Source organism: Hippocampus zosterae, chromosome 9 (genome assembly GCF_025434085.1).
Source record: "Hippocampus zosterae strain Florida chromosome 9, ASM2543408v3, whole genome shotgun sequence".
NCBI classification, from domain to species: Eukaryota; Metazoa; Chordata; class Actinopteri; order Syngnathiformes; family Syngnathidae; genus Hippocampus; species Hippocampus zosterae.
This window is the reverse complement of record NC_067459.1, coordinates 13839213-13864244: the sequence shown is the minus strand read 5'-3', so window position 1 is coordinate 13864244 and position 25032 is coordinate 13839213. Positions and strand designations below refer to the sequence as shown.

General features: G+C 41.4%; 1 protein-coding gene and 1 long non-coding RNA gene across 3 annotated transcripts; both read left to right on the top strand.

Annotated features, from left to right (window-relative positions):
- Window positions 1–1538: 1538 nt before the first annotated feature.
- On the top strand, window positions 1539–7535 carry LOC127607829 (uncharacterized). 2 transcript variants are annotated; one of them, XR_007964155.1, is made up of 3 exons: window positions 1539–2230; window positions 5829–5881; window positions 7109–7535. It is a non-coding gene; the product is annotated as an uncharacterized LOC127607829 (long non-coding RNA). The 2 variants fall into 2 exon arrangements; XR_007964154.1 differs by lacking the exon at window positions 1539–2230 and having other exon boundaries at window positions 5657–5881.
- A 905-nt stretch (window positions 7536–8440) lies between these two features.
- slc6a1b (solute carrier family 6 member 1b) lies at window positions 8441–24504 on the top strand. The gene is made up of 15 exons (XM_052076497.1): window positions 8441–8902; window positions 9496–9835; window positions 10047–10178; window positions 10468–10568; window positions 10923–11032; window positions 12318–12450; window positions 12927–13061; window positions 13721–13824; window positions 15121–15245; window positions 15979–16091; window positions 16169–16300; window positions 17750–17852; window positions 17945–18045; window positions 19126–19293; window positions 21895–24504. Exons 2-15 carry the CDS (start codon window positions 9589–9591, stop codon window positions 22006–22008), a joined length of 1818 nt encoding a protein of 605 aa, XP_051932457.1. The 5' UTR covers window positions 8441–8902; window positions 9496–9588; the 3' UTR covers window positions 22009–24504.
- Window positions 24505–25032: the final 528 nt, after the last annotated feature.

The window sequence follows — 25032 nt, the reverse complement described above, 5'->3', positions numbered from 1 at the left end:
GGCGTCAATCATCCATGTGGCAATCAATTCAACGGTTACCATGGAAACCGGACGGGTGAATAGCAGATAAGTAGGGGGAGCGCGTGGAGATTGCTGACACCTGCTCTCCTTCCTTTCTCCACGCGCTCGTATTCAATAACATTCCTCATAAACACATGTTATGCGTTATGTAACTGAGAGCACGCGCACATGCATGCCCCCTCACGCAAAAGTCGCACTACTCGCGTAAGATCGGTCTTTTTAGTTTTACTCCTGTTGTTTCCGCCCCTCCGCTTACCATTGAACCCCAATGAAACTTACTACAGCTGAATGTAGAAATACAGAACTGCATCACAGTGTTTTGAACATTGGTTTTGTAACAGGCGGCACATTGATCGACCAACAACCGTTTGCGCTCATAATCGCACCTAGGGACAATTTTGTGTGTCTCGTTAACCTGCCATGATGTTTTTGGGATGTGGAAGGAAACCTGGACTACCCGGAGAAAACCCACACAGGCATGGGGAGAACATGCAAATTTCACAAAGGAAGGCTGGAGCCGGAATCCAACCTTCCACCTCTGCACTGTGAGGCAGATGTGCTAACCAGTCACCACAGTGCTGCCCTGTGTGTGTATGTGTGTGTGTGTTGGGTGGATGGATGGATGGATGGGTGGATGGATGGACGGACGGATAGACAGACAGACAGACAGACAGACAGACAGACAGACAGACAGACAGACAGACAGACAGACAGACAGACAGACAGACAGACAGACAGACAGACAGACAGATAGATAGATAGATAGACAGATAGATAGATAGATAGATAGATAGATAGATAGATAGATAGATAGATAGATAGATAGATAGATACAGTAGATAGATAGATAGATAGATAGATAGATAGATAGATAGATAGATAGATAGATAGATAGATAGATAGATAGATAGATAGATAGATAGATAGATAGATAGACAGATAGTTAGATAGATAGATAGATGTTTACAGTACATGAGCCAGCTGCTGTTATGTAACTTTCTGACGTGGCATCAGGAGGCAGAGTAAAATTTAACAGTATGGGCAAAATAGTTCCTACAACAGGTGCACCGCCAAATCCGCCGAATTCATCCTCTGAGGCTGCGCTGACAGGGTAGTCTCCTTTAACTGCCCAGGATGTGACAATATGGTAAATGCCACTACTGATGGAGGTAGGTGGTAAACTACCTCTCGACTCCAGCGGGATGCTAGTTTGGATGCTAGTCGACCTCACAGTGCAGAGGTCATGGGCTCGATCCCAGTGTGGTGATTTTTTTTTTCTTCCCCTTACTTCATGGGCTTTGGTGCATCGCACAAGTTACCCTGTCGACATTTACGCCACTGTATATTTCATTTGTTTGTGTTAATATGTATATTGTATACAATAAATATAATAGTAATACAAATATTTTTGCAGAAGACTACAGTTACCATATCTGAATGTAGTAATAATATTTTAAGTGTGCCTGATTTACAGTATTTTGTCATTGCGGAGGTCCATCACTGGCTCCCACGCACACACTATTGAAGAAATGATCAATCCTCCAGCCTTTTGAGGACCAATGCACTTACTTGAGCAGTTGAATAGGCCTCATGATCGCACGCGGCCACACACGGACTACCTCTGTTATCTCGTATATGTTATCTGCTCTTCAGAAATGGTTGATCCATTCTTCATACTAAGGTCAGAAGGGTGTCATAAACGATGCGTTTGTATCTCTTCTCTGGCCATACTACAGGACCTAGAAAAACATGCAAACTGGCAGGTGCCCACCATCCATGACAGGCAAACCGGATCCACCTGTTTAAACTCAAAGTGACCTCAGCAACACATCATCTATTAGGTTTCTTATTAGAGCGTTCCTACAGGAAATGAAGTGCTGGTGGGGCTTAGCGATGTGCAGGAGCTGTGTGATTACCTCATTACACAGCCAATTATGCTGAACTAACCTGCACCAGACTTGAAGTTGCAAGGCGAGACGAGAAAGAGATGAAAAGTGAGATGTGAAATAAAAAAAAGGCATGTATTCATGCATTATGATTACTTTTAACATTTTATTCTCCATCCATCAATTTTCTATCCTGCTTATCCTGTTGAAGGTCATTGGGAGCATGTCATCTTGGACTCGTGTTGCCACTGTAGTAGTACAGTATTATGCCATGACCTGAAGCCTAATAATATTATGATCACTTCGACACTTCGACTTAGACAGTAAGGCTCTCTCTCTCTCTCAGTGTGTGTGTGTGTGTGTGTGTGTGTGTGTGTGTTTTTGCTGGCTCTATCTTGTGAAAACCCTACAAGTTCTTCACATCGAGGCTCGTTAAGGCTTTGTGAACCAGAAAGGTCAAAATGGTGCCAGAGGTAAACAGCTGATCCAGACTTCTGCAAGGATCAATCCTGAAATGCTAGCACTATAGATTGAGCCAGAAGAAATACGGTGATTCATAAAAGCTGTCTGCATTTTACATTTTAAATGTAATTTAATCAAAGACTGAGAATCTGACTTAAAACGTGTGTGTGTGTGTGTGTGTGTGTGTGTGTGTGTGCAAGCAGAAAATCAAAACAAAAGCATATCTTTTCACTGGATTCAAAATCTTATCAAAACAAAGCCTGTCTAAACTGTTTATGCACCATAAAAGCGGCAAAAGGCGGCAACATTACAGACATAAAGATCAATGTTATCATATCGTCGTACCATATTGGATCTTGTGTGCACCTGTAAACCAGGTAGACAAATGACACTATTAAAGTGTTGATATAGCAAGAAAGTGGGGGAGGGGTGTCACTTGCGAGAGTGTGGACAATTCATCGTGATGTGGGGAAATGCCTTCATTACACTTGCTCGCCTCTAGGGGCACTGCATCAAATTTTGGATTGTCGAAGAGTAAATGACAAAAAAAAATCATGTAAACGATTAAGGGGGTTTACAATAAAACAAACTGTTTTGTCACCAAAATAGAAGAGGCTTTTATGAAGTGGGCTGCAAAGTCCTTTGCACTTGCGTTTGGTCAGAAGAATCTCAGGTGATGAGGAGGTGGAAAGAACTCTGACTTGTTTGCGGATTAAGAAAATAAAAAATAAAAAGGGGAAAAAAAAGTGGCAGCTGGAAGCAGGACAACAAAAGCTTGACATATAAATATGAGACCCTTGTCTCAGATTATTTTTAGACAAATGATGGCTGCCATCGATGCATATTCCCGGGCTGAATTTTGTTGCCAGCACGACACTGAGCATAGCACACCACTACGGTAAATGTTTTTGAAACTTTCCCAAACTGGAACAAGTTCACACTTTCACAAGCTCTTTGTTTTTTGTCGACCTGCCCTAAGTGTCATTCCTTCACCCCTGGGTCTAACACAGTGTCCGATCGCATCTGTCTGATGCCAGTCTACAGGCCCCTTCATGGAAACTTGCCCTCAGTGAACTTCATGATGATATTCAGTCCTGGACCCCAAATGCAAAACGTGCTCTCCTCATTGGTTGAATTCATCACAATTCCTCTGCAATTTTGGGTCTCGTGTGCTCCTTTTTAACATGGTCAAAGGCCTCCAACCAACCAACTGGCCTCACCACTCTGTTGCCTAGCAACACATCAGGGCAAATTTCATTTATCACAGCATGGGATTTGCATTCAAATGGTGAGTGGAAGTGATTCCATTTGCTGCTGGGTATACTGTTGAAAATGTCGCTTTTTTGAACTGTACGCAACGAATGCTAAACCTATTTCACTGATGACCTTTTCAGTGAACAACAAAGAGTGTGTTTCTTATAGCTAAACATGAGTAGGAATGTGGCAAAAGACAGCGTAAATAAATACGTTGTCTGTCCTACTCTCTCTCTCTCTCTCTCTCTCTTTCTTTACCCTTGCCATGTGTCGAGGGTTCAGGTGGTTCTCCGGAATTCATTAAGTCCAAATATCAGTCTTGACTTGAGGGATCCCAGCCTGTCGGCATCACTTAGTTTGACCGGTGGTCGCGAAAAAAACAGCAGGGTGGAAAGAATGTCGACATCTAAATCTCCACATCATTGATAGACTCCTAATATTGGATGGATGCAAGTGTCGGCCATAACTAGCCCATAAAGGCTAATCGGTCACCTTGAATACCGACCGCCCAACATTACCTGGCACTATTTTTTTGTGCTTCATACTCTGACACAAAACAACAGATTTTTTTTTAAATATTAATGTTGCACATCAAACAAACAAACAAACAAAAAAAGTCAATGTAGAAAATACCTAGACATTTGAGCACGAGCTAGAGGCCACCACCCATTGATTTTCCTCTAATATTTCATTGGACAACAGCAGGCCTCAATGTCCATCCATCCATCCATCCATCCGTCCGTCCATCCATCCATTATGCGGGCCGCTCAACCCCACAAAGATCGTGCGTGCTGTCGGAGTGTTCAATTAACTTACCAATAGAAAGTGGCACATAGTTATAAGTGTTTTGTTTTGTTTTAATAAATAAAAAAATATAAGATAAGATATCCTTTATTCGTCCCACACTGGGGAAATTTACAGCCTCCAGCAGCAAGAATGTATGTAGAAAGAAGAAAGAAGAAAGAGAAAAAAACAACAAACATCTTTCAATTAAATGCAATATGAACACAAAATGGATAAATCGCAGTACTATTTACAATTTTCCTTCACATCATTTAATTATTATTATTATTATGATTGTTATTTTTTATTCATCAGCCTGACAGATTGCAAAAGTATATTCATCCCCAAAATAAAATCCAATGGAATCAAATTTTATCTAATTAGGACAGACCGGATAGTACTATGCATCTCAGTCATGCACATTGGGTAATTGCTAAGAGTGGAAAATTAGTGTCCTTTGAAGGACTAAATGCCCTTATTTGTTTTTGATAGGGAAGAGTGCCTGAACTCCGAAGATGGAAGAATTTTTTTTTTGTAAAGCTTCTGGCACAACATGATAAGAAGCACCCAGGCCCCAAACAGGGTGCCGGGGTGTGCGAGATCAAGTGAAAATGTTGCTTTTTAATGTCATGCCGCGTCTTCCAGAATGAAACTCCGTCATGCAACATCCTGAATAAAGAGTTTTCACACGGATTGCGGCCAATGAGAAGGGGATTGAACAGCCAAAGAGACATGATGATTTGGTGTTTTCACATCAGTCTATTTTTTGCACCAGTCACTCAATCCCCTTCCTTCCTTTTCTATGACAATGGAAGATTTTGGATGGTGCTACTGCAAGCAATGCATTTTTTTTACCCTGCTACTTTTACCAATTGTGCTCTCTGTAATTTCCATGAACACATTTTCCATCTTGTTGTTGAGTGTGGAAGGAAAAATAAATTCTTGATGAATGTTTTGAACTTTTGGGGTGCCCTTTTTTTGGCATTTTGTTTATTTGTGGGAGCAAATACAAGAGGGCAAATTTAAGCGGCATATCTTAAATATTCTAATCAGGGAAGTCAAGTTGGCTGTCTACCTATAGAAAAGTCAAATTGCACTGATGTTGCCTTGAATGCTGCAACCCTGTAAAACAATGCGAAGGTACTGTGGTTTCCTCCCACATTCCAAAAAAGCATGCATGGCAGGTTAATGGAACACTTGAGATTGTCCCCAAGTGTGATTATGAGCGCAAATGATTATTTGTCTCTGTGTGCCCTGCGATTGGCTGGCAACCGGTTCAGGGTGTGCCCCCGCCTACGAGTGCCCGAAGATAGCTGGGATAGGCTCCACCATGCCCGCGACCCTTGTGAGGATAAGCGGATTCGAAAATGGATGGCTGGATGGCTGGATTTCTTTTCTTCTTTCTTCTCTGCATGTGCCAAGATGCAGGCTGCACCTAACTACTGCAGCGACGCCAGATGGCAAGCCAATGAGGGGTGAGTGAACTGTCTCGTGATACTCCGAAAGACAAAAAAAATTGCATTTCTAATCCTGATGGTCTGATTGGTGCGCCTCAGTCCTGCGGCGGAGGGGGCGGTTGTGGGTACGAATGGGTTAGAGGGCTGGTGCCGCTGTGGTCTACCCCACCTGACAGCGAGCCTGTGTGCACTGGAGCTTGTAATTACAGAGGAAGTTGGTGGTAATAGAGTCTGGGAGAAGGCAAAAGGCTTACAGCCGGGGCCTCCGCGTCACTTTCACCCGCCACACAAGCGCCACAAATGACATGATAAAAAATATGAGAAAGGTGTGTCCATAGATGTAAAGGTGGACAAGTGTAAAATATTTAATATGTTGGTTCCATATACGGCGTGGCTTAGAGCCACAGATGCTAATGTACTTTAAACCGTGTGTTGAACCGGGCAAATAATCAAATAAACACAAACTTGCAAGGAGCTGCATTAAACCATAGATGTTCCAAATCGCGACATTGGCTAATTGGAATCCAGACACTGATGTCACTGACGAGGCCACACCCCATGAATTCACATGTAAAGCACTGCAATTTTTGTTCATCCTGTAGGAGCTGCCAGACATTACTCCGTCCGCACACGTCCCGCATAACCCTGACAAACCTTGCTCAGGAGGCACATGTCCTGTGGCCACTTAAACCTCTCAAGTGGCACCCCCATGGTCGTCCTCCCGAATGACCCAAACCTGTGTGGCATTTGTGCCAACGTCCTGCCTGGCTGAAACACTTACCAGGCTAGCCTCATAGGTGGATGTGCATTTAAACCCATGGACAAAATTATTGTTACCCCCCGTGAATGAAATTTAACAAAAAAACAAACATCCATCCATCTTCTACCGCTTATCCAGTGTTGGGTGGCGGGGGCAACGGCTTCAGCAGGGAAGCCCAGACGTCCTTCTTTGCTCCCGCCACGCTTTTGTGTGGTATACACCATGTCACCAAACAGCACAGTAACAACTTGTCAATCGTTCAATGGGCCAGCTGTCTGATTACAAGTTTGAAGGCGCATGCGATGCTAACTTGAGGACACACCTTGGCTAAACATGTGCCTATGGTCAAATTATTTTCCATTTTTTTCCTTAGCGAAGGAATCATTTTATATATGCATCTCTCAATCATACATTTGCTCGTCTTGTTAGAGCTGTTGGCAGTGAGAAGTGATACATTTGTTGAACATATTAAAGGCTGTTTGCAGTGAAGACGTTTGGGTGGAGACGACTTTGGATGCACAAATTGAGGCACAGCAGACCCTTATCAGATCCACAAACTGGCAAATGATGACAGCTGCTGAGAGTTGATAAGGGGGCAAAGTAAATGATTAAGTAAAAAAGGTTTCACCTTGCATGGCATATGAAGCATCAACTTTTGCAGAACAAGCATGATATGGATTCTCCTGTACTCAATAAAAAAAAACCAAGATGAGCGCAGAAACTGCGGAGAAAGTTGGGTATGAGTATCCTGCAGCCTTCTCTCGTTCCCTTGCTAGCAAAATCAACTTGGTGTCTTTGCTTCCTTCATGGAGTGGTGTTTTATTCTACTCATGTCAACAAGTGAACCTGACTCACTTTGGTCCAGACCTATTTCATGAGTTTCGATCTAAATAAAACGTCTTTAATGGCAAAGTAATGTTGTCTTAGTCGTCCTTCTGAATCAGGAAAAAGTCTGCCACCATAAATCCATCCACCCATCCATTTTCTTATCTGCCTAGCCTCACAAGGCTCGCGTGTGTGCCGTAGCCTATCGTAGCTATCTTCGGGGAGTAGGTGGAAGACACCCTGAATCGGTTGCCAGTCGCAGGGCACACAGAGACAAACAGCTATCCGCGCTCTTAAATTCAGAGTTTTCCATCAGCCTGCCAGGCGTGTTTTTGGAATGTGGGAGAAAACCCAAGAAGTCGTTAGCTATTTTGTTCCTTTCATTCATTCATTCATTCATTCATTCATTCATTCATTCATCTTCCGAGCCGCTTGATCCTCACTAGGGTCGCGGGGGGTGCTGGAGCCTATCCCAGCTGTCGTCGGGCAGTAGGCAGGGGACACCCTGAATCGGTTGCCAGCCAATCGCAGGGCACACAGAAACGAACAACCATTCGCACTCACACTCACACCTAGGGACAATTTAGAGCGTTCAATCAGCCTGCCACGCATGTCTTTGGAATGTGGGAGGAAACCGGAGCACCTGGGGAAAACCCACGCAGGCCCGGGGAGAACATGCAAACTCCACAAAGGGAGGCCGGAGCTGGAATCGAACCTGGTACCTCTGCACTGTGAAGCCGATGTGCTAACCACTGGACTACCGGGCCGCCCTATTTTTTTTAAACAGGTAGAAATAAGAGTTTTACTTTGAGGTGTTCAGGGGACACATTCAACACTTTGCACATTCAGCAAACACAGGTTAATCATGTTGGATGGAATAAACAACATCAATGTCCTTCGGGTGAGTCTGGGAGTGAGAAAGAGAGAGAGCAAGAGAGAGAAGTTGCAGGGGGGGGGAGGTGAGAAAGGATATAAAACCTTGGGACAAGAAGATGCTCCTCTCCCAAAGCCGCTGCCATCCATCCAAACTGGACATGTTGGACTAGTTGCCTTGTGTGTCCGTGCGTGTGTGTGTGTGTATGTGTGAGTGGAGGAGGAGGGGGGCGCTCGACCAACTATGTGGATGAAGCCGCGCTGCGCATCGCTACGCCCCTGCTCGCTCCAAGTCAGACGGCTCCTTCTCGTCGCGTCTTCTCGTCTGTCGGCTGCCTCTCGTTCAGCACCACTCCTTTAAGGACAGCAGCGCACACCCTCTTCCGCCGACCTTCCATCTATCCCTCCTTCTTCTGCTTCTTCTTCTTCTTCTTTTCGCCAAACGTCCATCCTCCACCCTAGGGATCATTTACTCGCCAGCGGGCGGATCGGATGCGAATTTTCCAGACAAGACGCACACTAAAAGTGCAAGGAATTACTTTTGGGGATTTATGTTCACCAGGAAGACTAAATAGTCAACTGTAAGTATGCTACTGTCTTTTTCCCCCCTCTTCAATATTTGCTGTGCTATTTATTTAAAATAGTCAACGTACCTAAATGTGTGTATTATTTCACCGTATGTTTGGTAGAAAGGAGATTTCTAAATGAATTACGTGTAAATGTATGTGCTTCAAAGAGGAAACTATTCAACTCTCGTGCGTAATTGCGCGCAATCATCCACTCGTGCATTTATTTTACGGCGAAGTGCAAAAAAAAAAAAAGTAAAAGCTGCATTTCTATAAAATACTCCAAAACGAGGGTATGACTTGTCTCATTTCTCATTGTTGATCTTCATTCATTCATCTTTTTTCCTTGTTGTGTCAATTTGCCACCTAAGCGTGGCGTCTGGCTCCTAAATGGCTTTTTAGAGAGCAGCCTGCACATTTCTCTGCATGCAAGCGCTCATTGTTCGTTTATTGGATTAATTGGGTAGTTTGGGTTTTTTTTTTCGTCTTTTCACACCCATGAAGCGAAGAAACCCATTCGAATCCGCTTGGAAGTGGAAAGTGTTGTTGTTGTTGTTGTTGTTATTTTTTTAGGAGTCTAATGAACATATTACGCATTCTTCCGACAGCGAACCGGGACGGAGAGGCTGCGCGACCCGAACCGGTGCTACTGACGTGGTGCCCCTTTCCTTCTCCTCCTACCTTCGTCCTTCGACGCGAGCATGGCCACGAACGGGACCAAAGCGTCGGACGGCCACGTCCTCACGGAGACCGTGAGCGAGGCGCCGACGAGCACGGCCAACGACAAACCCAAAACGCTGGTGGTAAAGGTGCAGAAGAACAAAAAGGACATACCCGAGCGAGAGACGTGGAGCGGGAAATTTGACTTCTTGCTCTCGTGTGTGGGATACGCAATCGGACTCGGGAATGTGTGGAGATTTCCTTATTTGTGTGGAAAGAATGGCGGAGGTAATCAGGAGTTCTTTTTTTCTTCCAAAGGAATCAATACCCGGATTCAGTTTCTCTTAAATCCAAATGTGTAGCCGTGCGTAATTACGCACAGGCGTCCTGTGCTCAATTCATCCCCTTTTACAACATCTGGAATATATGCTGTTGAATATTTATCCTTTATAGTTGCTATCACTGAACCCTCCCTTTTTTCAAATTTTACCTCTCACAGGAGCCTTCTTGATTCCCTACTTTTTGACCTTGATATTTGCCGGCATGCCCCTCTTCTTTCTGGAGACGGCTCTTGGTCAGTACACGTCTATAGGGGGGCTTGGAGTGTGGAAGCTGGCTCCCATGTTCAAAGGTAAAAAAAAAAAAAGCACATTTTTTTTCCATATCAAATTTAGTGTTGATACTTGTGTTTGTGTGTGTGTTTTTTTTATTTAATGTGTTTGGAGAGCAAATGTGCATTCCAGCAATTAATAATAACAAAAAATTAGGTTGATTTGTTTTTCATGCTGAGTGCCCAAAACGGCAATAAAAATTGTGCTATTACTCTAAATAAAGGTTCAAAATAACGAGCATAAATAAGAGTGTGGCCATGCAAAAATGTCTCATAAATATTTCATTCAAAGCTCTGCGTATTGTTTTAGGTGTCGGTCTGGCCGCTGCTGTTCTCTCCTTCTGGCTTAACATATATTATATTGTCATCATTTCCTGGGCTCTTTACTATCTGTACAACTCCTTCACAACCGTGAGTATCTTTCCGAATGATCTACAAAACATATCAACGTGAACGTAGAAACCTGACGTTATTTAGTCATGCCGAATAGACTGCACGAGAGAAACAAAAACAACAACAAAGGTTGTAAAACATGAAATAGACTATGACATTTACTACTTCCTTTCCCACATAATTAGCGCTTTACGTAAGCCATTGATAAATGCATTCTGGCGATGAGTCAACCTGTTTATAGAGAGAAGCATGAAATCGCAATGTCCCCCCTCAAACCCCACACCTCAAAGACTATCATGGACTTGGCACACAGAATTGGACCCGGAGGTGGGAAAGTGCAGTTCCAAGTCAAAAGATTTTTTTTCTCTCCAGGACCTGCCATGGCAGACTTGTGGTAATTCTTGGAACACAGACCGCTGCTACACCAACTACAGCATCGCTGACACCAGGAACCTCACCAGTGCCGTGGTAGAGTTCTGGGAGTAAGTTGCGCAGACTCAGAGTCCTTTTACATTGTTTGAATTAACCTCAAGTATTCCATATTGTGGGATTTCGAAAGTTGAATGCCCCAGATGTCAGAGTTCAACTGGCTTTACATGCCACAGAAGTCAAACGAGTGCAAAATTTGAGAAATTTCAGCTCGGCGAGTATTTTTAAAGATGGCTTCCAGAAGAGTTTGTGTGTTGTTGTTTTCTTTTTTTAAAGGGTGCCACGGATGAGAAAATGAAAAAATTACAATGCTAACCATAGAACAGGAAATGCAACATTATGCAACATAGGAAATGATCATGCTGATCACTATGAACAGGGAACAACTAAAGACATTTTTTAACAAATTTGTTGTTGACGAACAATGGCAAAAAATTGTGACATGGTAGGAAGTAGGCCATCTGCTTTTTACATACCAATACTAACAATATTTATACATACTGCATATACATATATTAATATGTACATGCATATATATATATATATATATATATATATATATATATAATACCAAATTAACAATTCATTAAATAACAATACATAGTTTAAGAGTTGAACTAACAATATATGGAATAATGTGCCTAAAAAGTCAAACTGCATGTGTGATCTCTGACCCAATCAGTCATCTCTGACCCCATCGTATGTCACTTAATAAATAAGAAACCACCGCACCCGCGGAAAAACAATCAATCAGAAACCGAAGGCATGACTTGTAATATGTCGATCATTTGCGAAGCACTCATCAGGAGCACCCCCACGGCAAAAACAACAGCCTTCAAACAGATAACATTTTGTGTTATCGTAACAGTAAAATAAAAAGAGGGGGCTTTTGTTGTGTAATACATTAACCGGTCAAGTTGCGACTGCCATGTTGTGCCCGCAATGAAATTGTAACAAATGATTGTGTATTTATTATTACAAAAAAACCTGGTGTTCTTACATTAAAAAAAAAAAAACTAAAATTAATACTAAAACTAAGAAAAACTAAAACAACTAAACAAACTAAAGCATTCATTCATCTTCAGTACCGCTTGATCAAAGCACTTAAAACAAACAAACAAATTTACAAACCTGGTCTGAAAACCATATGAAGCGAACTGAATTTTAAAAAACAAAAGTCCAAAATAAAAACTATTATGAAAAATCTATTATATCCCTGTTACGTACAGGATCTGCAGCCATATTTCTACTTTCCTGAGCTTTTTCACAAACATCTGTACTACAAATTTCAGTCATTTTGCTTACAGTAAAACAAACTTCACCCCCTTGCCCTTGCAGACGCAACATGCACCAGCTGACCGATGGCCTCGAGAAGCCTGGAGAGGTCAGGATCCCCCTGGCCATCACCCTGGCTATCGCCTGGGTGCTGGTCTATTTTTGCATCTGGAAGGGGGTCAGCTGGACTGGCAAAGTGAGTCAGTGGCTAAGGACATGGCACAAAGGAAACATTTAGCTTTCACTGCAAACAAGACGCGCGATTCATCGCTGAAGGTTGCCGAGCTGTCACCGCCACACGCCGGAATACCGTGCTGGGGGTACGGGGGATTTGGAGGTTTGGGGGTTGTAGGGGATTACATAACTTCACATTACCCTTCCGTCAATCATCCAACTTGAGGAGGTGTTGGTTTAACTGTTGCGGCATAGTGTCATCACAAACAACTTTATTGTACAATTGTTCTAAAGCTAAATGTTTTTTTTTTTTTGGGGGGGGGGGGGGTTGGCCATTTAAATCACGGTTTGCTCCCATCCTAGAATTACCTTAGGATTGTTGTTGGCTGAATAGGTTCTTGTGCTCCACTGCCACAGCAGAAGCACTTGGCGTTATGGTTATCTAGTTTGTGGAAAAATTACCAAATTGGTCTAACAAGGACTTCCCGTCATTTTCAGGTGGTGTACTTTTCAGCCACATATCCGTACTTTATGCTGTTCATCCTGTTTTGCCGCGGCATCAGTCTGCCTGGAGCTATTGATGGAATCCTCTTCTACATCACGCCAGACTTTGACAAACTGACACGGTCTGAGGTACAAGCAGTGCGTTGTTGTTTTGCTTCTGAAAATGTTACATTTGGTTGTGAAGAATTTATGTCACCTAAACTCCATCACTTCGAGGCGAGGACAGTTTTTTTTTCTAGTTAGCTTAGAAAAATGTTGGTATCGCTACTAATTTCTATGCTACATTTGAATAACATCCCAGTAAACTTGGAAAATATTGTAGAGAAGATGTTGGACTTCTACTAGCAGAGTTCCATAGACACAATTAAGGTGCACTTTACATCAAGCCCTAAAATTAAGTACGCTAGGTACAATAGCTACATCTCCGGCGGCACGATAGACAACTGCTTAACACGTCCAACTCCTGCGTAGAGTATGCATGTTCTCTTCGTGCTGCCTGAATGAGTCTTCTCCAGGCACTCCGGTTTCCTCCCAAATTCTCAAAACATGCATGGCAGGCTAATAGAACACTCTAAATTGTCCCTCGATGTGAGTGTGAGCGTGGATGGCTGTTCGTCTGTGTGCCTCGCGATTGGCTCAGGGTGTACCCCGCCTACTGCCCCAACACAGCTGGGATAGGCTCCAGCATGCCCGCGAGCCTCGGGAGGATAAGCGGATTAGAAAATGGATGTTCTGGATGGTTACGGTTAGTGTTATGTAATTATTTTGTTTTCTGCGCTGCGAATCAGGTTTGGCTAGATGCTGCCACTCAGATCTTCTTTTCCTATGGACTGGGTTTGGGTTCTCTGATTGCGCTGGGAAGCTACAACCCCTTCAATAACAACGTCTACAGGTAGGTTTAATATATCCTGCTAATTAATTGTTGGGTTCTGTGTGAGCCAACACTGGTTACCGACACAGTTTCGGTCCTGGCTTGGATTTTTCTGGTGGACGTTAGTCAAAAACCTTTTTATTCTAAATTACAACTCGGGTCAAGGAAATACATTTCTCATTCTAAAGCTATGTATAACCTTAAAGATACCTCTTTTGAAGCCTTGACTTTTGCAGCGTGGGAACTTAACTGTACTTTTATTTTGGTACTGGGAAAGACACATAGAGCCGTCCGAGTTGAATGATTAGCATTGCCTGTGAAAATCGTACCAATTAGGCGTCAGGATTACAGAGAAACCTGCCATGAAAAAATGATCGCATTACTTAGCCAATAAAAATATGACAGCACAAAGTACTGTTTTGATACATAGACAAAGATCCGCAATGAAAATCACATTTTACTCTGAATCACATGCTTATAAACGCAAAGTACTTACTCGTCAGACGTTTTTGTGTGTTTAACATTTGGTTTATTGACAGAAAGTATTCTCAGACAGCTTTCATTCTTAAATGCTGTTGTGGGTTGTCTCAAAAGCCAAACAAAACATGGAGTTCAAACCACCTCGAGATATCAGTTGATCGAGTCTGTCTTTGTTTTTTTGCCCATTTACATCCACATTTTAAATTAATGTGAACAAAATAATGATGATTACCTTCACACTGACTTGCCTCAAAAGTGAAACAAAAGCTCTTTGCCTTTTTTCATGATTTTTTTATTTTAACATTTGGTTCATTAAAAAACAAAGGCTGTTGTTGACAAGACACCGAGAAGTGTACCAAAAAAAAAATATAATAATCACAGCTGCAACAAGATTAGATAAGAGATGATAAAAGATGTCAGCGTGCAGATAATTATTAAGATATGACGGATAAATGGCTATTTTGTTCCACCCAATACCTTTAGCAACAGGACTGGATTCTAACTGTACCCCGAACAGCAAATTTGGGTTTCCAGTTTTTCATAAGTGTTTCAGTATTTCTGCCGTGCTGTTTTCAAACTGCTTCATTCAATCTCATTTCCGTTTTAACAACACAAGTCAGCATCCCCCAGGTCCGATTTTAAATGACTGCCAATTTCAAAGGAACGGGGGGGGGGGGGGGGGAGCAGCCATTTCTTTTGCGCCGGATGCAAAATGGCTCCTCACCCAATTTCCCCCCCCCCCCCACCCCCATCGCTTTCACCAATGTGTGACGGGATGATAAGGAATTGATATCGGCGTGACAATAGCCGCCTTGTGCTTTGTCTCCCTCCCGACAGAGATTCTGTCATTGTCTGCTGCATCAACTCCTTCACCAGCATGTTCGCCGGCTTTGTCATCTTCTCTATTGTGGGATTCATGGCGAACGTGACAAAGAGACCCATTGCTGATGTGGCAGCCTCAGGTAATTGCAATCAATGTTGAAACTCTGCAATCAGAAAAGGCAACAGCACTCGGAATGGTGCAAATAATTAGCTCCCGAATACGCTAGATGTGATATTCTTTGAGTCAGAAAGGGGAAACTTGTGACTGGGTTTTGATTTCGGGGTTAATTAGAAAAACAAAAAAGAAAATTGTGCAGTGATTTCGCATGTCTTTGCATCCTTTGTAAATCCTCTCAAGTTTAGTCCGACATTCAGCACCCCCAAGGACGCTTTTGACTTATTTTCAGCGTCTTCTTTTTCCATTTCATCTTCTTTTAGTTCATATTATCTTCCCTTACAGTCGCAGCACTGTCTTCAAACTTAAGCCAAAACAACTTTTTACTTGTTCCCCTCTTCACTCAGGGTTGAAAAAAAAGTCATCCTTAGTTAAATTTGACACGAAGGGTTTAAATACCCACAATGCAATAGTGGTTAACACATCCGCCTAACCGTTCCAAGGTTCAGGGTACCCTACCTGTCATCCAAAGTCAGCTGGGTTAGACTGTAGCTCAAACACATTCCTAATGACTACATGCGCTATACACAAAAATGTTCTTAATGCAGCCCTGTGATTGACTGGTGGCCAGTCAGACCTCTCGCCCCAAGTCACACTGGATAGAGTCCAGGTCACCCATGATCCCAAACAGGAATAGCAGTGTAGAAAATGGCCAGATGGATGGTCTCAATGCCCTTTTCCCCCATGCGTGTTTCAAGGACCTGGCCTGGCATTTTTGGCTTATCCCGAGGCCGTCACCCAGCTGCCAATCTCCCCTCTGTGGGCCATCCTCTTCTTCTCCATGCTGCTGATGTTGGGAATTGACAGCCAGGTACTGACATAACCTGACGAGACCATGACGCATAAGTTGCGATGAAAAACAATCGACTGACTGTGCGACTCCTCCAGTTCTGCACCGTGGAAGGCTTCATCACCGCTCTGGTAGACGAGTTCCCTCATATTCTGCGGAAGCGTCGCGAGATTTTCATTGCCATCGTCTGCCTCGTCTCTTACATTATTGGGCTGTCCAACATCACACAGGTAAATCAACACAGCAATCCGGTGGGATTACCATTTGGTGAACTTTCCATTTTATGTCCAAACTGTCGTGCCCATCAAACATTTAATAACTTCTCAGGCAATGTTAAAAGCAAGAGTGAGATTAAAATAAATGGCTAACATGTCTCTGAAAAACAGTGAAAAATAGTTTATTCCAAAAATAAAATATTTCAGTATCACCTTTTAATGTTATTACTGTGCTTTAAATTATATTAATGATGTTAATTAACCAGGAAGTGAAAAAGAATCGAATATAATGTATGAACAAATCCTTGAAAAGTTAGGAAATATACAGGTCTCTCTCTCTCTCTCTCTCTCTCTCTCTCTCTCTCTCTCTCTCTCTCTCTCTCTCTCTTATACTTTATAATATATGAATTTACATTTATTTAATGAGTTAACTGACTAAAAAAATACATTTGAATTCACCAACTTTAGGGACAAAAAAAATCTAAATTAAAGCAATACATATTAGAGGACTCTTGATACTGTCAATGGTTGGTGGGCCAGGATAAAGAATAGAGAAGACTTTATAGTGTGGTAAAACTTGAGTATTATTAAAAATATGAATTCAAAATTAGGTCTACAGTTAATCCATTAAAAATGGCAAAACAAATTTTTAATTTTTTCAAAATCTGAGTCCAAATGAAAGTCACGCACCTAATTCTTTAATATTAGCAATGGCAGCTAGCATGACATGCTAACACAGCAGTTTACATCTGCACTCTGCGTCCTTCTTGTCGAATGGCACAAACAGTCGTGACTGAAATGCAGCCTCCCAACAATATATAAACCACAGTCCTTTGTTTTCAGTGATTATCTCGCAACCAGACCAGGGTGTACACCGCCTTTCGCCCAAAGACAGCTGTGATTCGTTCCAACTCACTCGCAGCCCAATTGAGGACCAGTGCAATAGAAAAATCTATTGTTCCAGAAAAAGCAATGCCAGATGCGCACACTATCATGCTAACAGGAATCTGATTCAAACCTGAAACAACAACCTTTCGATTTAAAACCATGATCAAGATTTGTCATTCCACATCATTAATGTTGTTCTTTCTAGAAAAGTGTAGTAAAAGGACAAAGGAAAAAGCAAAACACACAGAGATAATTGTTTGATGCAGGCAAAAATTATGTTTAGGGTGTATATGCTCACTTCCACTTGGAAAGGAAAAATGGTGTACAGGCAGCATGTACTAGAAGAAAACTGTTCGGAATAAAAGCTTCAGAGGAATTGATGAGCATTCATTTGCAGCCGAGATGGACCTACTCAGGACATGTTTGCAATGATGTCCTCACCAACGAGACGTCGCTCTCCCGATCTTGTTCCACTTGACTGGCCTGCGACTTGCCCACATACCCTAATTGCCTTCGTTTATGTTACGATTCTGTCCGAGTCCCTTCATCACTGTCCTCTTGCGTCTCATTCTGTAGGGTGGCCTGTATGTGTTTAAGCTATTTGACTACTACTCAGCCAGTGGGATGTGTCTACTCTTCCTCGTCTTCTTCGAGTGTGTTTCCATTTCGTGGTTCTACGGTAAGGCACATTTGTAATAAAGTGAAGTTTGTATTGAGGGGAGATTCCGAGATGACGCTATGGATTGACGATGCTTTAATATTCTTTGGCAGGCGTGAATAAGTTTTACGACAACATTGAGGAAATGATCGGCCACCGGCCCTGTCTGTGGTGGAAGGCCTGCTGGGTTGTTTTCACGCCGCTAATCGTGGCCGTAAGTACAGCCCAAGAGCCAAAATCTCAAAACGGTTATGACTGCAGTACTTGCTGTATTGACTTAAGGTTTTGCCATAATTATGACTTTACTACTGAGGGGACATAGGTTAGTTCCCATTCCTGCACACAGTAAACCAAGACACTCTCTTATCTATTTGTCCAATGCATCTTTTTAATCCCGTATTTTCTGTACTTTAAGGTGCTTCGGAGTATAAGGCGCACCTATTTTAAAACAGTTTTCATATATCGGGCGCATTTCATTATAAGGCGCAGAGAAGGGAAGCTACAATCGTGGCTGCTGTTGCATTATGCATCCACTAGATGGGGCTACACTGAAGGAATCCAATACAATACAGCTTTATTTTTATAGAGCTTTCACAACCAATGCAGCTGTAACAAAGCGCTTTACAGAACATTTAAACTACTATGTCCAAGAAATCAGAATATTGATCCACAAATAAGGCATATCGGATTATAAGGCGCACAAGTCATCTTTTAAGGAAAGGTGCGTCTATAGTGCGAAAAATATGGTAGTTTTCGAATCTTCATCTTATTTTTTTTAATTCTTTTTGACTCGTGCTTACTTTTGTTTTTATTAGTTGTTTTTTTTTAAACATATGCAGTATTTATCGAGGACAAGATAAAAAAAAGATCACTTCAGTAAATATCGTGGTAACTATAATTCTCAAACAAATATTTTGACCTTGGTTCTTCTGTAGATACGGATGTACAGCAGTACCCAAATAAATAAATTTCAAATTCAGAAAATTTATGATAAGTGAGATGAAAGAAACAAAAATGAACATTCTGGCTCTAATTATTGTTCGTTATACTTACTTTTATTCACATAAGATATAGTTTCAGTTAGTTTTTGTTCTTTAAAAGCAGGTTGGTTATGAACGAAAATGTTTTTTTTTTTCAATCTTTTTTTTTTCAATTATTTTTATTTGTAATAACCTTGGTCCACTGACACCCAAATGTGAACCATATATCGCAGACATCTGGCCGACTATAATTTGGTTGATGACTTTGTGAGGATGCAGATGATGACATTTGTACCCTGGCGTCTCGTTTCCAGGGAGTGTTCCTGTTCAGTGCCGTGCAGATGGTACCCCTCACCATGGGCGATTATGTGTTCCCAGCCTGGGGCCAGGGTGTAGGGTGGTTAATGGCCCTCTCCTCCATGGTCCTCATTCCTGGCTACATGGGCTACATGTTCCTCACACTCAAAGGCACATACAAAGAGGTAACACTCTGTCTGGCTTTTGGCTCTCTTTTGCATCTGTTGTGGGTGGGGTGGGGCTGTGTGTGTGTGTGTGGGGGGGGGGGTATAATATTTGCAGCCAAGAAATTAAAAGAGATACATTCAAAATGCTCACGGCAAATAGTATTGGAGCTTTTCTTTGAAAAGCACAGGGTGAAGACTCTTGACTCTGTTCAAACCTTTGGTTAATAATCAATGTTTGATATCATTGAAAAAGAAAAACAAAGCAACTACCATTTCAAGCCTCTTTATGGGTTAATGTCAGCTAAATAAACTAAATTTATATAGATGTTATCACTGGAAAAACAGCATTATCAATCGAAACTGACGGTCACCATCTTGTACAGACAGGTGCGACAATCATCACACCATAAAAGTCATGTGAAAGCAGCTCACCATGTGCAATTTTCGTTGACTTTTGACATTCGGGTTGAATTCCATTTTGTATTTTTTCTTCACATGCAAGCTACATACAGTGTAGCTTCACAGTGCTTCGCCTTTTTTTTTTTAAATGTTACAGCGTTTACAATTCTATTCTACACACAACATCCCACATGGTCAAAAACATGGGTGTTCTAGTGTGAGCCAAGCAGGAGCGCTATAAAAGTGAGCAAAAGTGCCCAAACACATGCTTGTGGCAATATATTCAAAAAGGCTTGAGGCTGTAATCGCTGCCAAAGGTTAACAACAAAGTATTGAGCAAAGGCTCTGAATACGGATGCACTTATGTATTTGTGACCATTATTAGTTTAATACATGTGCAGAAACTCAACAAAATTAAATCCAGGTCGGATGAAGACGGTGAAATAAAATTTGGAAAAAGTAAGAACACTTTCTGAACACACTGGAATAAAGTACCTAGCGTTTTAAGTGTCTTACAATGCAAACTCTGACTTACCGAGCTTTCTTTCTCCTCCACATACATTTTGAGAATGTGCAAAAAACATCGGCGTGGCCAAAGAGTGTAGTCCCTTCACATTTGATATTGAAGTGCCGCAGCTTTGCATAATGCGATTTAGTGTATTAACAGAGCAGTGCGACACAAACTACTGTAATAAGCAAACATGTGGGCATGCGGCGTGAAAATGGGATAAGTGCCCCGAGAAATTAAGCGTAAGATAAAAGGATTTATAAAATGGAGATCATAATGAGTTCTGTTGAACTACTTGAGACGAGTACAGATTGTATTCAGAGGACTGACTGAACTGCAGTAAATGTCTATTTTTTTGGCTGCATCATTTACGTCAAGGATGTGCAGTTATGGCGAGCACAAATCTATATGGATCCTCCACTCGGCTGAGCTTGACAGTCGCCGATGTGGCAGGAAATGGGCGCTAATTACAGAGGCTGTCGGCGGCGATGCGCAGGTGTCAGGAGGCGCGGTGGCAGCTGATTGTCTTAATAGTAGCAATCAGAAGGCACTTTATGGCTCACAGGCGCTGCTCACGAAATGCGGACGGTGCCTCAGCGTTGCCTGTCAAGCGTCTTCACTTTAATTGCGCGGCTGATGATGAGGAGGATGGTGGTTGTCGGAATAATACGAGTTGTCACATTTTATCTTAATTTATATGGATTAAAACAAAATGAATGGCTCCATTACGGGTGTCAAACTCAAGGCACGGGGGGCCAGATGGGGTATGACACTTCATCTCACGTATCCTGCAATAAGTGATTCTTGCCATCCATCCATCCATCCATTCATCCATCCATCCATTTTCCGATCCGCTTTATCCTCACAAGGGTCGCAGGAGTGCTCGAGCCTATCCCAGCTGACTGCGGACAGTTGGTGGGTGACACCCTGAACCGGTTGCCAGCCAGTCGCAGGGCACACATTGGCATACAAGCTGACACTCACACCTAGGGAGAAACACGAGCATTCAATCAGCCTGCGTTGGATGTTTTTGGAATGTGGGAGGAAACCGGAGTACCCGGAGAAAACCCACACTGGCACGGAGAGAACGTGCAAACTCAGCGATTCTTGCCAAAATACCAAGATTTTCAAGTGAATCAACTTCACTTGAAATAAAAGGTTTATTCACTTTTAATAAAATTGGGACGTTGCATTCTTTTTTTTGTTGCTGTTGCTTGCCCTATATATATATATATACATACCGGTATATATATAGGAATTTTTTTTATTTATTAATTCATTTATTTTTATTGGCCCCTCATCTTAACTACTTACCCATTTGTTGTGCATATTTGATAATATGAGGCTTACATTCATTCAATAAATGGGTTCACAGTCATTCTGGTCCGATAGTAGAAAACTAAAGCTACAATGTGACAAAAATCATTACCGTACACGAATCGAATTGCAATGGATGGATGACGGGATATTTTGGATCAGAGTTGGAAAGATGAATGCACAAACAGGAAGGAGAACTGTGCATTAATTTGAGATGAATCCAAGAATGAAAACCAATGATGAGTCTATGTATCAAAGACATAAGGATGGACAGATGATAGATGGAATAAAGAAGATTGGAAAGATGGATGGATTGTTTTATGGTTCAAAGTAGTATGGATTGATGGATTCAAGTCAACCAAGACTGTTCTCCATTTATCGTCCCTCCTCTGCAGCGTCTGAGAATGATGATCAAGCCGGTGGTGCTGGTGAAGGCTCAGGAAAATGGCCCAGAGCAGCAGACGGAAACCCAGAATCAGAACCCCGCCACCGAGGAGGCGTACATCTAGAATTTCGTGAGCGTCTCTTTTGTCTCAACGGTTCTCCATCGGGGTCCGAAAACACCCCCACGAGAAGCGGAATCAAGGTTGGGAACGACCACCAGACGCCCATGTCTGCTTTCATTCACCTACCTCCTGGGGACACGTGAGACCAACCCGACCACATTTATTCTTAAGATTATTCTTATGAAATCTGTTTTTATTTTATTGTTGTATTATACAGAGGAAACTACCCAGACAAAGTGTTGTGTAATTTTAAAGTTCATTATGCAAAAAAAAATATATATATACATTTTAGTAAGAGAAGTATGACTTAGGAAGTAAAATTAAATCAAAACGCTTAAATTTGGAGACCTGTATTGATTAAATATTTTAGACTACAATTACTGTACAAAGGCAAAATATCTGGTGCATTTTGGCTTGTAGAATTTCCTTAAATAGATGCCATGTTGTAGATGAGAATTTTAAATGAAATCTCTGGAAGTGCAATGCGAATGGAGCAAAATATAAGACATCACCATTATTCATTTCAGTTGTTTACCAGCCACGTCTTGGGGGTTTACGCCTTTGAAAAGCACAAGTGTGCTGAGTTCAAAACCTATTGACAACAGCAAAAATAACGATACAAAAAAATACATATACTGTATATACTGTCTATACAGTATATATATACACACACATACATATCTATACATATATATAGACATACACACACGTACACACTTCAGTAGGATATGTAGCAAAAGACTGTCATCACTGTTGACAGTTTTGTCTTGTTTTTCTGACTGAACAATAACATGAACTATGTACAGTGTGTTGTTAGAATCCTTTATTTTATTTTTTTGTAGAATAATTGAGGTAGTTTTGTATATTCAAGACAGAGAAAGGGCCAAACGCGAGCACACGCCGGTTTGAATATTACAGGTGCAAAATTCATCGGAGCAGTGTGGTCAAGTCATCAGCTCTTGCAGAATGTCAGTTAGGGCGACATCCCATTGTGTATTACGATCCTCAAAGCATTCAGTTCAGAGGGTGAACGGGTACTCGAGCAATAAGCTAAAGTGACAGAGAGGCTGCGACTGACTATTTGAAGGGTTTCTAGAACATATTCGAACCATGTTTCATAATCCACTGCTCAGGAACTAAGGTGGATGTGACCAAATGCTCACCCGATATGAAACACTGAAGCAGTTTGCGTGATATAAATATATATTATTATTTAAAAAAAAAAAAAGATGTATACCGTAGTTCCTCAATTGAATGGCCGCAGATGGGGGAGAAAAGTTTATTAGGAGAGAGAGGCCTTGATTTGTACAAATATATTTTTTTCCAATAATGACTAACAATGATTGAGGAAAATTATTAAATTTAAAATTATTATAAAATTTATATCATTATAAAAAGAACTGTTATCCATCATTATGCTTAGTAAGTATTGCTGTTTTGGTTAGCAACAGGTTTAGCTTTAATGTCTGCATATTTGAGGAAGACATTTATTCATCTCAAGCGGGCATTTGTGGAACGGCCGCTATTTGAGGAAATTCACGGTCATCGAAATTTCACCTTCTCGACAAAACGTTTCACCTGTGATCTTTGGAAAAACAGATCCAAATCCTGTGTGCGTGTGTCTCTAGGTATGTGTGTGTGTGTGTGTGTGTCTGTGTGTGTGCATGTGCACAAGTGCGTTTGTGTGGTTTCTTTGTTCGCATTTTATCTCATAATTGTAAATGACGATCGAGCAAGGCGACTTTCACAGTGGTTGGGATTTATCTAAATCCCTGCGACTCCTTTTCTTAGGCTAAAGGAAAACCTATTATTACATATCAAGTTTGCACGGCAATATGAATAAAGGATATCTTGTCTTATCTTATTACTGTGAAGAAAGAGTTTTAAAAAAACTGATATTGATGAAAATTAAATTTGCTTCTGTGGCAGCTACATGCGACAGGAATCAGGTTGAATCCGTCCTGCTAGGTTATTTTTATTTAGTATGTATTCAGTATGTAAATGAAAACTACGACGATGAAGGATTCGGTGCATTTTTTTTTGTACAAAGTTACCGTAATGCAGTTTCTCTATTGAATGATGTTGTAAACTAGACTGTGTACTACATGTATCTGTGAATGTCCGTACAAATCAGATTTTTTTTGTTCTCTTTTCTTCTGTCGAGTCATTGTGGAAAAAAAAAGTGTATGATCTGTCGTTTTCCGCAATATTATCATCATCATCTCGGAAAGCCTAAAGCACAACTTTCTCTCTCCGCTCTACAAATGATCATAACAGAATAGCGTAACAATGCAGTTAATATGATGATAATAATAATAATAATATAGAAATGTCTAGTCAGAGAATATTGTTTTGTATATTTTTAGCTGTTTCTCGCGCCTGATGTAAAATATTATATGTAAAAAATATATATATCATAAATGTCTCTGTGTTCTATGAAAAAGCATGATTGCAATATATGTTATCTGCAAAAAATAAATAAAGAACCATACATTATAACGGCTGTGTGGTGTTATTACTGCATAGGATGTGCTGGACCGAGGAACCGATGCAAGATGAAGAAGCGTTAACCTTTTTGGAAACATTTTTTTAAACTCTGCATACCGTATTATCAAATGAAATCCTCTTATTAATACCCATGGTAGAATTGGAAAACAAATTAAAAGAAAAAACTCACGCTGTACTGACTGTTTTTTATTTTAGTGCTTGACCCTTCACCAAAATATTCTTGAATGGGCTTGATACAACCCAAGGCACACCTGTGCAATTAATCAGGCTGCCTAATCAGAATCTTGATCTGGATTATTTTGGCAAATGAGAACTAACGAACTAGAGCTAACTAACACAGAATTTAGACAGATGTGTGAACAATATTTGAAAGAGTCTGGTTTTCGTCTACATAGAAAAAGCCTTACAAAAGTCTTAAAAGGGTTGCGTTTATATTCTTGCTCAGTGTAACTTGGCCCACATTCTCATGGAGTGTTTTCTGCCACCCAGTCACCAAACAACAGCATGTTTGGCTCCACC

Excerpts from the sequence above, each read along its gene's own strand:
- slc6a1b (XM_052076497.1), top strand. The coding sequence starts at position 9,589 with ATGGCCACGAACGGGACCAAAGCGTCGGACGGCCACGTCCTCACGGAG. Across the intron at positions 9,836-10,046 it reads GTGTGGAAAGAATGGCGGAG|GAGCCTTCTTGATTCCCTAC; the intron begins GTAATCAGGAGT and ends TACCTCTCACAG. Across the intron at positions 10,179-10,467 it reads GCTGGCTCCCATGTTCAAAG|GTGTCGGTCTGGCCGCTGCT; the intron begins GTAAAAAAAAAA and ends GTATTGTTTTAG.